Source organism: Zosterops lateralis (assembly GCF_965231275.1).
Source record: "Zosterops lateralis genome assembly, chromosome: 2".
Lineage (NCBI taxonomy): Eukaryota > Metazoa > Chordata > Aves > Passeriformes > Zosteropidae > Zosterops > Zosterops lateralis.
In genome coordinates this window covers 87,460,075-87,472,843 of record NC_139763.1, presented here as the reverse complement: position 1 = coordinate 87,472,843, position 12,769 = coordinate 87,460,075, and the positions used below count along the sequence as shown (strand labels likewise).

General features: G+C 43.2%; 1 protein-coding gene across 1 annotated transcript in view; it reads left to right on the top strand.

The window, feature by feature from the left end:
• The window catches only part of A2M (alpha-2-macroglobulin), a 29,259-nt gene that overhangs the window by 8,495 nt on the left and 7,995 nt on the right, over positions 1-12,769 (top strand). The window contains exons 9-24 of the mRNA XM_083885004.1: positions 352-466; positions 706-815; positions 1,308-1,466; positions 2,798-3,025; positions 3,353-3,416; positions 3,895-4,043; positions 4,708-4,857; positions 5,502-5,672; positions 6,299-6,446; positions 8,143-8,251; positions 8,557-8,785; positions 9,064-9,190; positions 9,808-9,929; positions 11,191-11,242; positions 11,743-11,826; positions 12,214-12,390. Coding sequence (XP_083741130.1) covers positions 352-466; positions 706-815; positions 1,308-1,466; positions 2,798-3,025; positions 3,353-3,416; positions 3,895-4,043; positions 4,708-4,857; positions 5,502-5,672; positions 6,299-6,446; positions 8,143-8,251; positions 8,557-8,785; positions 9,064-9,190; positions 9,808-9,929; positions 11,191-11,242; positions 11,743-11,826; positions 12,214-12,390 — 2,194 coding nt within the window. The remainder of the gene's footprint in view (positions 1-351; positions 467-705; positions 816-1,307; positions 1,467-2,797; positions 3,026-3,352; positions 3,417-3,894; positions 4,044-4,707; positions 4,858-5,501; positions 5,673-6,298; positions 6,447-8,142; positions 8,252-8,556; positions 8,786-9,063; positions 9,191-9,807; positions 9,930-11,190; positions 11,243-11,742; positions 11,827-12,213; positions 12,391-12,769) is intronic.

Genomic DNA, 12,769 nt, shown 5'->3' with positions numbered 1-12,769 from the left:
TTTATTTTCTAATGAGCCTGATGCCTGACAAACATCTCTTATGTGGCATACATTGACTAATTCCCTACTCACTCATACCAAGTGTTGGCAGCTTCAAACTGCACAAACATAAAAAAAAAAATTGTCTCGTTTGCAAGCATTTTGCTCGAATGTTGCTGTAAGTACCTCAATATGCTTTTTGCTAAGTTATTTATGTCTTTTTCCCATTTTGATATAACTACAGAGATAGATTATCTGTGAGGTTATGAGCTTCTCTTTCAGTTCAGAGCAACACACAGTGATAGATTCATTAAGCTGAATAAGCATCATATAAATGAGAATATAATGGTCTTGCTTGTTTTACTCCAACAGACAGACATCTATGGTTGCATTTCTGAAGTGGTAAAGACCAAGTTATTCCAGCTCAAGAGAAGTGGATATGAGAATAAGCTCCACGTAGAGGCTAAGATTAAAGAGGAGGGTACAGGTATGGATCATCTGGATGAAAGAGCTATGTAATGGGCCCAGGAGAGACCAGCAGAGGGGCCTGCCCAGTAGGAATGAGGGATAAAAGCAGACTCTTGCTTTTCTGGAATCTTAGAACTTTCCTGCCTCTAGTCCAGGACTATCAAGAAAAGAGTTTGTCCAGCAAAAGAGGGTTGGCTTGGAGTAAAAGGAATTCTGGTCAGCCAGAGACAAATTTGTTCTTCATGATTCTTTCTGCAGGAGTGGAGTTGACTGGAACAAGCTTCTCTGAGATCACAGCCACCATTAGCAGAGTCACGTTTGTGCTTTCAGATACTTACTACAAGCGAGGAGTCCCCTTCTTTGGGCAGGTAGGGAAACCATGAGAATGGAATGCTATGAGTGCCGAGCAATGATGCTACTGAATCTTCTGCTCAGATATATGCCCCAACTCTGCAAGGATGCTGGACCTCAGTGCTGCAAATTGCTGTGGGTCTCCTTTCCTCTGAAGGCTCTCAAACTGAGGAACAGCAGCTGAGAGCACAGCCCTCATTCTGTCCTTGTGCTTCTGCCTCTCCAGTCCACTGAAATTCTCCTTCTACAGTCACCTGTTTAATTTGAGGCCTCAGAGGCGCAAGTACATGTCATTCTCCATATCCACTCCTCTGACCCAGAGGCAGAGATAAGAAAGAGGAAAAGTATTCAGAAAATTTGCAGCTGTCTCTGAAACAGATATGTGTAAAATGCTGTTGAGGCTTCCTTGTCTGACATGAGCTCAACATCTTTACCTTGGTGTTCTACCAGTCTTCTTCGGGTGGCAGCCATCTCTCTCCTTCTAAACTGTACTGCTTTTGCTCCTCCAGGTGAAACTAGTGGATGGGTCTGACACTCCAATCGCCAATGAAACTGTAAGAATTTCTCTTCAAGGAGGACAGGAACAAAACTATACAACAAATGAAGAGGGCATGGCAGAGTTTTCCCTAAACACTTCCTCATTGGCCTTTGAAAATGTTGGAATTAGGGTAAGTCCTTTGGGCAGAGAAGGTAATGAAGCCCCTTGCAGGGCTGGAGGGGAAGCTCTAAAGTTTCTACTATAGATGCAAGAGTAGTTAGATTTTTGTTCCTTGTTGTTTGTGTGAACCATGACACCAGTTTGATGGAAATAGCCATACAGCAGACTAAGGTTCCAGGTCACAATTGCACTTAATCTTGTAAATATATGCTTTCTGCTTGGAAATTGCAATATAGGGTTAGAAGGAATATCAAGAGATCATAATAGTCCATTCTGCTCCAAGGAATCACTAGCCCTCCCTAGTCAAGGAGGGGGTCTATCTCCCATCTGGACATCTCAGGGTTTAATTTGGCTTTTGAAGTTTCTAAGTACAGCTCCTGGGTTTTTCTGGGGGAGGTTGGTTTTCTTTTGTTTGTTCATTTGTTTTTGCTTTGTTTTGGTTTGAGGTGGAATTTGTTTGTCTGGGACAAACAGATGCTGCTGAACATCTTTTTGTTAGTGGGAAATGCTATTTGTTGTGCAACATTCATATTTTGTAATATCACATCCTGGAGTAGGGGAGAGTATTTGTGTCTAGAATGATATTTGCTCTTCTCCCTACAGTTTGTCACAGACTAAAACCATTAAAATTTTTCCAGAAGTTAATACTAGATGCTTGAAGTTTTCAGATTTTTGCAGGATAAAGAAAAGGCAAGAATTCTCAATTATAATGAGAAAGATAAAGAAAAAATGGCATGTGAGGCACATCAAATGCTGAACTAGCACTCTTCTTAATGTGAAATATCTTCCCCTTGCTCTCATTTTTAAGAGGGCCTGGACTCTCTCAACTCCTCAACTTTTATTTGGTTTAAGTTTTGAATTTTTGTTGGAGATTGTCCTCTTTTTCTATAGCATCTGTAGCTTGATCTTGGCACTATCCCTTCTTCAGTGCTGATGATAAGGAAAGAAATGAAAATTGGCTTTTTTTCCCTTTAGACTAACTAGACTATTAGAGAGGGCAAGGCATTAACGTAAAAGGCCCTTAAAGTGACATTGATAATAAAAAAATCTGTTATGATTCAGCTTGTTTGACACAGACTCCAGCTTCTCTGGCAGTGAGATCATTTTCAATGATTTGCTAAAGAAAGATACCACCATCCTGTCTTGCATCTTGCACTTTCCAAAATCATGTGGTTTTGTTTTTTTAAAAATTTTTTTTATTTTTTTTTTTTTATTTTGTAGATTTCCATGGCACTTCAGTACTAAAAAAATACTAAAGCTTTAATATTAGGCCATGAATTTTTGTCTCCAGTTTGGCCACCTGTGTTTGAGGATCTATGTATGTGTTTTCTCCTTTTCCAGGCAGTTCATAAAGCAAACATCTTCTGCTATGAACGTTCCTGGGTTGTTCCATATTATGGAGAAAGTTATCTTCAACTGAAGCGCTTTTATTCTCCCAGTAATAGCTTCCTCCAAATTGAGCCCAAGTCCAAGCTACTAAGCTGTGGGTCCTCCACAGAGATCCGGGTGCATTATATCCTTACTCCAGAGGCTGTAGGAGAGCAGAAGAAAATCACCTTTTACTACCTGGTAAGTTTGCACCTGCCATACAGTGAGGATGTCACTGGCAATTATAAGGGGATTAGGAATAAAAGCTGTAGTTTGTGGCAGCAGTCTTTAAACACTTTCTTGTCATCCTTCTTTGGAAACAAAAAGGAGGGTATGAGTTGGGAGTAAAAAAGTAAGGATGTCCCTGTGCCCTCTGGATCAGCACAGGGATTCTGCTACAGGGAGGCAGGGAGCTGGGTGTGAGCAGCAGACATACAGCACAGTTGCTCTCCTTGCAGGGTCCCTCACTTTCAAGGTTTGGCTTATGCAAAACCACAATCACAACAAAGTTTCTCCTTCCATTTACAGGTGATGGCCAAGGGAAACATTAAGCGAGGAGGCACTCACATTCTGGATTTGGACCAGGAAAGTGGTGAGTTCCTCTCCCCCACCAAATTATCACTCTTATGAGGGGCTAGGCAACCATGGCAGACATACATTCTGCTTCCATGTAAATGCAGGAATCCACAATTGCGTGTCCTCTAAGATCTGGGAAGAGTTTGATCTTTCTCTGCCTTCAGGCTTTTCATAGATTTGCTCTAATCCCCTGTGCCACTATCTTACTCCTGACACTGCATTTTCTGGTGCTCCAGTGCTCCTTGGAGATACATCTGATAGTCTGGTTTTAGAAGCTGAAGCAAAATTCAGCATACTTATGCACTGGAAAACAGGCCTTTTCAGTCAGACATGGTGACTTAGACATGTCTGTGAGCACCAATTCATCCCACTTGGTTGCCTGGAATATCATAATGGCAAGGATAAAGTTCAGCACAAAGTCAAACCTAAAATTTTGGCTGCTTCAAGAGAAAGTTCTTTGCACATTAACTTTTTGCCATTGTTTTGTTTGCTAGACAATGGTGTCTTCTCACTACAACTGTCTGTACAAGCTGATATTGCTCCAGTGGCCCAAGTGCTTGTCTATACCACGGTGCCCAGCAGGCACCGTGAGGTGATTGCTGATTCAGCCAAGTTCCACACAGAATTATGTTTCAACAATAAGGTAAGCGTCCACTTCCTGAGGGAGCAACCACCAGACTGCAGTGTGTTCAAGCTCACTTATTTAGATTTAGCCTGGTTAAGCTAATTTCTTCAGATTCACTAATACTGGACAAGCAACATATCAATTGTTGTAGGTAGCTTCACTGCTTACTGGTTTGTGCTAACCTGGAGGGGATCAACTGCTGGAAAAAAGTGCTAGCAGGGGCTACTACTACTACCCCCTTTAGGAGCTGGTCAAAGCTGCTGATCCTGCATATTATCCTGGCTAAGAAAAAGAAAACAAGAGCAAGGTCTTTACAAGCTGGTTTTCTCTCCACATGCAGTTTCTGGGTGCAATACAGTGACTGGTCCTATTTCAAGGACATGCCCCACTGTCTGATCACATCTAACCCCCATGTGGGATTGCCTCATCACATTCACAATGACCACAAAACCCAAAACCACCTTAAAAATTTTATGAGCAGATGTGATGTTTGAAGTTGCCAAGAACTCTTGGTGCTGACTCCCCTGGCACTGCTGGAAGGGAATCTTACCATGGAGGAAGTATAGAAGGAAGTGTGCATGTGTGTGGGGACCTTGCAAAGTTAGAACAGAATGCACTCAACTGGAAGGAAAAGTCCTGTGAGGGTAGGGCATCTGTGACAAAGCTTTTCCTGTGGTTACAGGTGGACTTAAGCTTCTCCCCTTCGGAAGGCCTGCCTTCCTCAGATGCTCACTTGCAGTTCCAAGCCTCCCCCAACTCCCTCTGTGCTGTGCGTGCTGTGGACAAGAGTGTTCTCCTCATGAAGCCAGAAGCTGACCTGTCACCCGCCTCTGTACGTTCTTGGTCTGTGGAAAAAGTCAGAGCCTGGTCAGAGCAAGAGCAGCCAGTGCTGGAGTGGAAGCAAAGAGCTCTTGTCAGAGCTGTGCTGCTTCTCGTCTTTCTCCAGTGGGCAAAAAGATGAGAAATGGGCAGCAGTTGTTTCTTAGGGGTTTTGTGTGATTTTAGAGATGGCAATTAGAAAGCCCTTTTAAGGGGCCTGCTTGTCTTGGCCAGAGCCAAATGCTGTTGTGTGTTTGATAATAATTTTTCAGTTATTCTCCTCATGCATGGATTAATTTTCTTGGGGTAGCATCTGGAAGTGTCAAAGAATTTATTTGCCTTTTGCCAAGCAGAAAATTACAATCCCTGAGTAGGGGCAAAGTACTACAGATGGTTTGGCCAATATAATTTTTTACATATTTGAGCCATAATAACCAGAGTAACATGCAGAGCATAAAAATAGTTGCAATATCTCTATATTTTGATCCTTCTTTTTTGATTCCCAAACTCTTCTTGCCCTCAGCACAGAGAGGACCATGGCAATGTGGATGCATGTGCTGGTGATGTGACTGTTACAGTGCTTGCATCCAACTCCCTCAGTTGTGTTTCATAACAATGGACACTAAAATGTCAAATACACTCTCTCTTTCTGCCAAGGTGTATAACTTACTTCCAGTGAAGGAACTCCATGGCTATGTCTATGGTTCAAATACAGCCTTGGAGGAGCCCACGTGGAATTGCATGACTGTGGAGCCAATAGTTCGGGATGGGATCACCTATGTTCCAGTAATGGGGGTGACTGAAGAGGACACTTACAGCATCCTAAAGGTATAGCCCACCCTGGCCTGTTTAGGGAGTGGAGTGGGAGAATGACTGAAAATGCTTAAGCCTTCTGTGGCATCATGAAACTTAACAAGGGAAAGGTTTGAGCATCTGAATGACCTGACTCTTCTTTTTATCCAGAGGCATATTCAGTGAGGGTCATAAGCTTTAATTTATCTTGCCAGATATGTTTCACACTTGGTGGAAAAGGTCTCAAAGTTTTCTTACAGGAAAAGGTTTGAGGTTGACTTGAAGTGACATTCTAATTGGAGATAAATGGTCCCATGCCATTATAGTTACCTCGAATAAATCAGTATGTCCTTGAGCTGCATTGTAGCCACAGACATTTCATTCCAGAGAGAAAACCGTATGTCTACTTCCTAGCTAATCCTGACCCCTAGGCTGAAATTGGACTGGAACCAGTGTCCTAGAAAAAGAGGGGATGTATCATTGGTCTTTCTGAGCCACCCAGGCACTCAGACCCTAGAGGATCAGGGGATCATCTCAAGGTCCAATCCACATACAGTAACAACTTCTCCATTTTGAGGCAGTAAAACACCGTTTTCAAATCTGTTGTGTAAACCTCAACAGGATTCAGAAATAACAAAGCATGTTTGGTTTTCCTCCCACAGGAAATGGGTTTAAAGGTTTTCACCAACACCAACGTGAGGAAACCTTGGGTTTGCAGCCCCAACGAGATCTATTCTGCCTATGAGTCAGGTGGCAGAGCAGTACCTGCGGCCATGGCTGGACGGCCCATGTATGGAATGCGGACAAGCAGTAAGGGAACTCGGTTTTGTTACTGCTTCTGTTCTGAACAGAGATCCTGACTGTGTTTTGGGGTGAATACTTAAACAAGAGCTGGGGTTGTGAATTGAAACCTTGGAAGCAGTCCTGAGCTGATGAGTTTGCAGATTTCAGCTTCTGAATGGGTTGTGTAGGTCTACAGACAAACTTTGGTAACTCTACATTAGAAATCATTAGAACCAGACTGTTCAAAGACTGGTAGAGCAGAGGATATTATCCTGCTGATAAATTCTCTTTTCATTAGGCTTTTACAGTAGACTTCTATACCTAGATTTTCGCTTACAGAGTCTCCAGTACCATTCTCAGGCTGTTCTCATTGACTCAGCCAGTCTTATGTATGCTCAAAACCATGAGGTGGGGGACAAATTTTTCAGTGATGAATTGCTAGACTTCAGGAGCTTAGCATGGTAAGACATATATGGTAGAAGTCCAGTCTGAAATGGACCCATTCCTATTATCCTATTTCTAAAGGCTATCTCAACTCTTACACTGTAAGAGTTTGGGCAACAAAATTGGCCCTATCATCCTTCAGTCTCATATTAAGAAAAAAAAAAATCTTAGAAATTATATAAGTTATTCTAGCTGCATAGTTGATTCAGTGAGTTTTCCTTTGGCACCAGAATCTGTGCTTTGTATGTGTCCAGTTTAAAAACAATTTCTGACAGAAGTTGCTAAGATGCAAGATAGATGCCTTTTAATTATTTTAAACTGAAATAAACAGCAGTAAGAAGACTGAAATACCACAATAGAAAAGCACAAGCCACCTGCCACTTTTGCCAGGAGCAATGTGATATAGCTCTGGTTGCATCTTTCACCTGTCCAAGAGACCTTCTCAGGCTCTGGAGATGCCTGTTGTGCAGTTAGTATGAATACTTATTAGCCACTCAATTGTCATCCAAATACAGAAATTCTTTTGGCCAAAGTAAAGATGATGAAAATTAGAATTCCCTTAGGAACTTTTCTTCTTTTTCTGCTTGGATTTCTCTTTTCTCTGTGTGAAATATTTCTCTTTCTGTTTGTGAAATCCAAGCAAACCAAGTCCCACCCACCCATCTTTGTTTTCCAGTTATTGAAAAGTAAAGTAAAACAAAATGTTTAAATACATTTCATACCAAACACAGAATATTTTATTGGGAGTGAATTCTGTATGTGAAAACTTTGTTTTAGTTAAAATGGCTCTTTTTACTCTTTCCGTATTCCAGCTGCATGCTTTTATTTTGAGCATTTTCAGCCTAGTTCTTGAGGAGGCCATAGCTTTGACAGGAAGTTGGTACTCTGAGTCACTTCAGTAGAGGGGTGCTCTATTGCTGGCTGGCCTGATTAGGATGGAGAAGAACATCACATCAAGGCTGCACCTGAAAGAGAAAAGCCTGTTTGCATAGAAGGTCCTAAATAGTTTTTTGCTCTAAATCCCATTTTTAAGTTTGTAAAATGCTGGCTTCCAAACTTTGAGGTCTGCTGGAGACCAGCAGAAAATAATGGAAGGCTGACTCTTCTTGCCAATAAGCCCTAGCCCTGAAACTCCACTGCTGTTGGTACCATAGCTTGCTTCAGCCACAAGCATCTGCTTCTGCTTGACACTTTCTCAGACTGAAGTATGATACTGATATAGGCCTTGCTTGTTTGGAATTAGCAATAGTTGATTTCTTTTTCATCTCACCACATTCAGACTTGCTGTCAGAGAGATCTTCTGGGCAGTTAATCACTCCTGAAGAGGTGACAGAGACAGTCCGAAAGTATTTCCCAGAAACCTGGATTTGGAGCTTAGTACCTATAAGGTGAGTACCTTGGACTAGCTCACTCCTTTAAACTGGATTTATAAAGTGAAAACATGAATTCCAAAGTCTTTGTCCTTCATTGTTTTCAGAGACCATTTGACAATCCTCTGAGATGAATTTACTTTCAGCCATAGTTAGGTTTGTCCAAAGAGTGGACCAGAAAAAGATTTAGTGGTCCTACTGTAGTAAATGTACTATATCCCATCATTCACACAGCAAATACTATTCAGTAGGCCAAAATGGGTACAGGTAGTCAAAATGCTGTAAAATTGATCCTTCTGTCCTTGCTGTCTGTGCCTCACCAGCTCTGAGGGAAAAGCTGATCTAGAAGTGACCATCCCTGACACCATCACTGAGTGGAAAGCCAATGCATTCTGCACTTCAGCAGACACAGGCTTTGGCCTGTCCCCAACAGTGTCCCTCAGAGCCTTCCAGCCCTTCTTTGTTGAGCTCACCATGCCCTATTCTGTAGTGCGTGGGGAGTCCTTCACGCTGAAGGCGACCGTTTTCAACTACCTGCCTGCCTGCATCAGGGTAAGGGAGCTTTACATGATTCTCTGTAGCTGTGTACCTTCTTGTGCATACCTTGCCTTCACCTAGCCTTACCTTATCTCTCAGTAGCCCTAGATCCTTTGCTCCTGACATTTTATTTTTTGCCCCTGTTGTTTCTCCTATATACTCCAAATGCAGAAACCCACTACTCCAGTTCTCTGCTCCTTTGCTACTGTAGAAATTGCTATTGCTATGTCTTCCTAGTTCTCTGTCTCTCATGATCACCATTTCTTAATTGTACCTCTCTCTACAACTGGCAGGTCAGTGTGACTCTGGCTCAGTCTACTGATTTCCTGGCTACTCTAGTGGAAAAGGAGACAGAATCTCATTGTCTCTGTGAGAATGTGAGGAAAACCGTGGCTTGGCTGGTGACTCCCAAATCTCTAGGTAAAGGTCTCAGGGTGCTGAAAACTGCAGGAAGGGTTTCTTCATGCTGCTCTCCCTGTTCAGTGTTGGATATTAGGGCAACGCAATTTCCTGGGAAGCACTTCAGTTGAGGGTGTCTGATCTGGGGGGCAAAGATTGATATTTGGGAGCCAAAGACTGGAGGATTCATAGGGTCCAACTGTGTGTCTGGTATCACATGGAGTACCATCAAGCCTTATAGCCCTTGGACAGTATCTCCTGAGGCCAGAGATGTTGCTGGCCAGCAGAGATGTCCTGTTAGCTCCATTCCTCCCAGAGATTAGATATCTTCCCCATGGGATCTTCACACTTTGTTTTCACTGTTGGGGCGCAGGGCAGCAATGTGCTGAACAGCAGTGGGGCTGGTCACACTCAGCACTGTGGTGTCCTAGGTTCTGTAAAAGAGTCCCCAAAATATAGTCACCTTTCAATGACAGCACAGCTCATGTAGAGAGCTTGGTTTTTGTGGGAAAGAAGCAGGGCCCAGCTGTGACAGAAATCTCCATCCATGAGCCTGCAAGTTGAAACTCCTGAAAGCAGCGGTGAATCCCATTGCCTGGCTCTGCCTGGTAGGGCTGACTGACCCCTGTTTCCTCCAGGGCAGGTGGAGTTCTCAGTGACCACTGAGGCCCTACAGAACCAGCAGCCCTGTGGGAACTACATTGTGGAGACTCCTGAGAAAGGGCGCAAGGACACGGTCATCAGACAGCTGCTGGTGGAGGTACGTGGGCTGTGAGCACTGAGCCTTCCTATGGGCTTTAGCTTACACAGTGATACAACTGGATGGGATGCTAGATAATCTCATCTAGCTCCCTTTCTTGTTAAAGGTTGGACCAGATGGTGTTTTGAGATCCCTCCTAACCTGATCTGGTCTATGATTTTATGGGATCACTATGCGGCATGGCAATATGATGGTTTTGCATCATCTTTGTACTTTGACAGGGCTGCATAAAGACTTCAGCTTAATAATGTGCTTTGTGTCTCCTGGTACTTCCCCTGTCTTCTACTTTAACAGGGCTCCTACTGCAATCCATCCTTCCCTTTAGCTCCCATCTGTCATCTGCTATTTCAATACACTGTCTTTACAGTCTCTCTCCTTCTTTTGACACACCCCCCGTAAATGTGCCAGCCAGCACATGCTGCCTCTCAGCAAATTGAGTGGCCAAGCAAACTGCCTCTTAAGCTGAGTGTTTTGCAATTATGGTTTGGTAACATAGACTGGCATCAGGATGAAAATGAGGGATTTACAAGCACCTATGGGAATTGGATGACTGTAGAGAAATCCCCTTAAAACTACATGTGAAAACATGTTGAAATTTTACAGCTTACCCATTTCCTGTGACAGAAAGAGTGGCCGATGTGATGCGGAACACAAGGAAATACTATGTGGCACTATTGGATAGCTTTTATAGCAAAGTGTTAGTTTATTATATACTGAGGGTGGTAATCTGGCATTTTGGTTCTATGTTCTGAGCTTTTCTCTGTATCATAAAATCCCCTAATGTTTGCCCACCATGTCGTATGCTCTCAGCAGTATCACCAGATACTACAGTGTACTACATCCTCCCTTTCTGTTGTTAACACACACATTTTTTCCCCCCTAAAAGCATTACAATAAATAGCATTGGAGATTTCTCTTCAGCACAGCTCTCCGTAATGCTGCAGTCCCTTTGTCACAAGGATGTTAAGTGTCTCTCACTGTGTGCAATAGCTGCAGGTCATCCATTTGATGGTCCTGCAAGTGTTCTCCTCCTTTTCCTGTCCTTCCTTCACATACAACAACAGTCACTTAGGATCACATTTCTTTTATTTGCTTAAATTATTTCAGAGCTCTGCATTTCAGGGAGTGTTTGTGACTCCTTCTCCTTCTTCAGTTCCCTCACTTTTCTTTTTACATATCCCTCTGTCCTTGTGAGGATTCCTGCCTATATTTCCTGTCTCACTAATTTCTCACCTCTCTTTTTTCCTTCATCCCATCCAAGCCTGAAGGAGTTGAGAAGGAAACAACCCAGAATTCTGTGCTCTGTGTAAAAGGTAAAGCCCACTATTTGCACACTCTCTATTTCTTCCTATGTGGTTTGATGGGTGGGATGTTGGAGGCCTGCCTCTATCATATTCCATGTAGTTGGACATTTTTGGGTAGTCAAAACACCCAAGTCCCATTGGTAGGGAGTTTGAGACATAAGACAGAAGAAAGCCCTAAAGAATTAACCATCCTGCCTAAGCATCAGGGTATGAGCTAGGACAGATTTAGCATGGATGTTTGCATCCCTGCTCTCCTTAGTCCTGGCACTGGAATTACAACTGAGCTTGCTTTCTTGCACACTCAGGAGGAAGCTGTAGACACATGACCTGCAGTGCCTAGAAGTGGCTGGGAGTGGCTTCATGTAGAGATTGTGTTACAGCCAGGGAAATATGAAATCAGGCCATTTCTAATTGGAAGAGTTCCTGTTGTTTCACTGAGGCCCCCTCCCCTTCCATTACCCATTTCTTAGAGCTGCACTGAAGCTGTTTGGGTCTTATTTCTTTCTCAGGAGTGCCTGCAAAAGAGGAGTTTTCCCTGTTGCTTCCTGAATATGTGGTACAAGACTCAGGCAGAGCATATTTCTCAGTGCTGGGTGAGTTAACAGCCTGCCAGAAGAACCATGTGCTGTTTCTGACTCCTTGTGTTGACTTCCTACCTCACAGCTTTTTCTCTTTCTAGCATAGCTCATTCTTGTCTTTAATAGCTTCTGTGCTGAGCACTTTCCCTTCTGTTTATGCTATTCCTTTTGCCTTTCTGCAAGCCTTTTTTCTCAGTCCTCTCATAATGCCCTAACCTTTCTCTCATTTCTCTTTTTTCTTTTTCTCTGCTGTTCTGTGTTCTGTTCCAGGATCTTTATCAATCCAGATTATCTTTTCTTCTTCTCTAGTATCTCCTGTACCTGTCATTCAATAGCTTCCTCTGATTCTGATAGCCAGCCCTAAATATTGTTAATATCTCTCTGGTGTTTCCTGCTCCTCAGGTGACATCATGGGCACTGCCATGCAGAACCTGCACCAGCTCCTCCAGATGCCTTTTGGCTGTGGGGAGCAGAACATGGTCCTGTTTGCACCCAACATCTATGTCCTGGACTATCTGAACAAGACAGGGCAGCTGAGTGAGGAGATCAAATCCAAGGCCATTGGATACTTAGTGAGCGGTGAGCTGGGACATGGCTTTTGCTCCTGCTTTGTCTTTCTTCTACATCCTGCCTGGGGTGGGTCTGTTAAATGCTGACCAGATGTTGAAAAAGGTCTTCTCTCATACACAGATGGTCTCTGCCATATGCCTGAAGGCGCCCTTTGCTGCTTTTTTCTTTATTATTTTCTGTTGCTTAAGCATTACTGTACCTGATCATTGCAAGCACTTTTCTCATGGGGCAATGCAGTGCAGAGTTGTCCCAGCTACAGTGACTCATTCATTGTCATTTATAGGTCCTGCCATCCTTCTGAAGAAAGGCAGATGTTGCTTTTCCTCATGCATGACAAGCAATGCATGGAGATGGGGATGTACCAGCACTTCATATTGGTTAGGAAAGG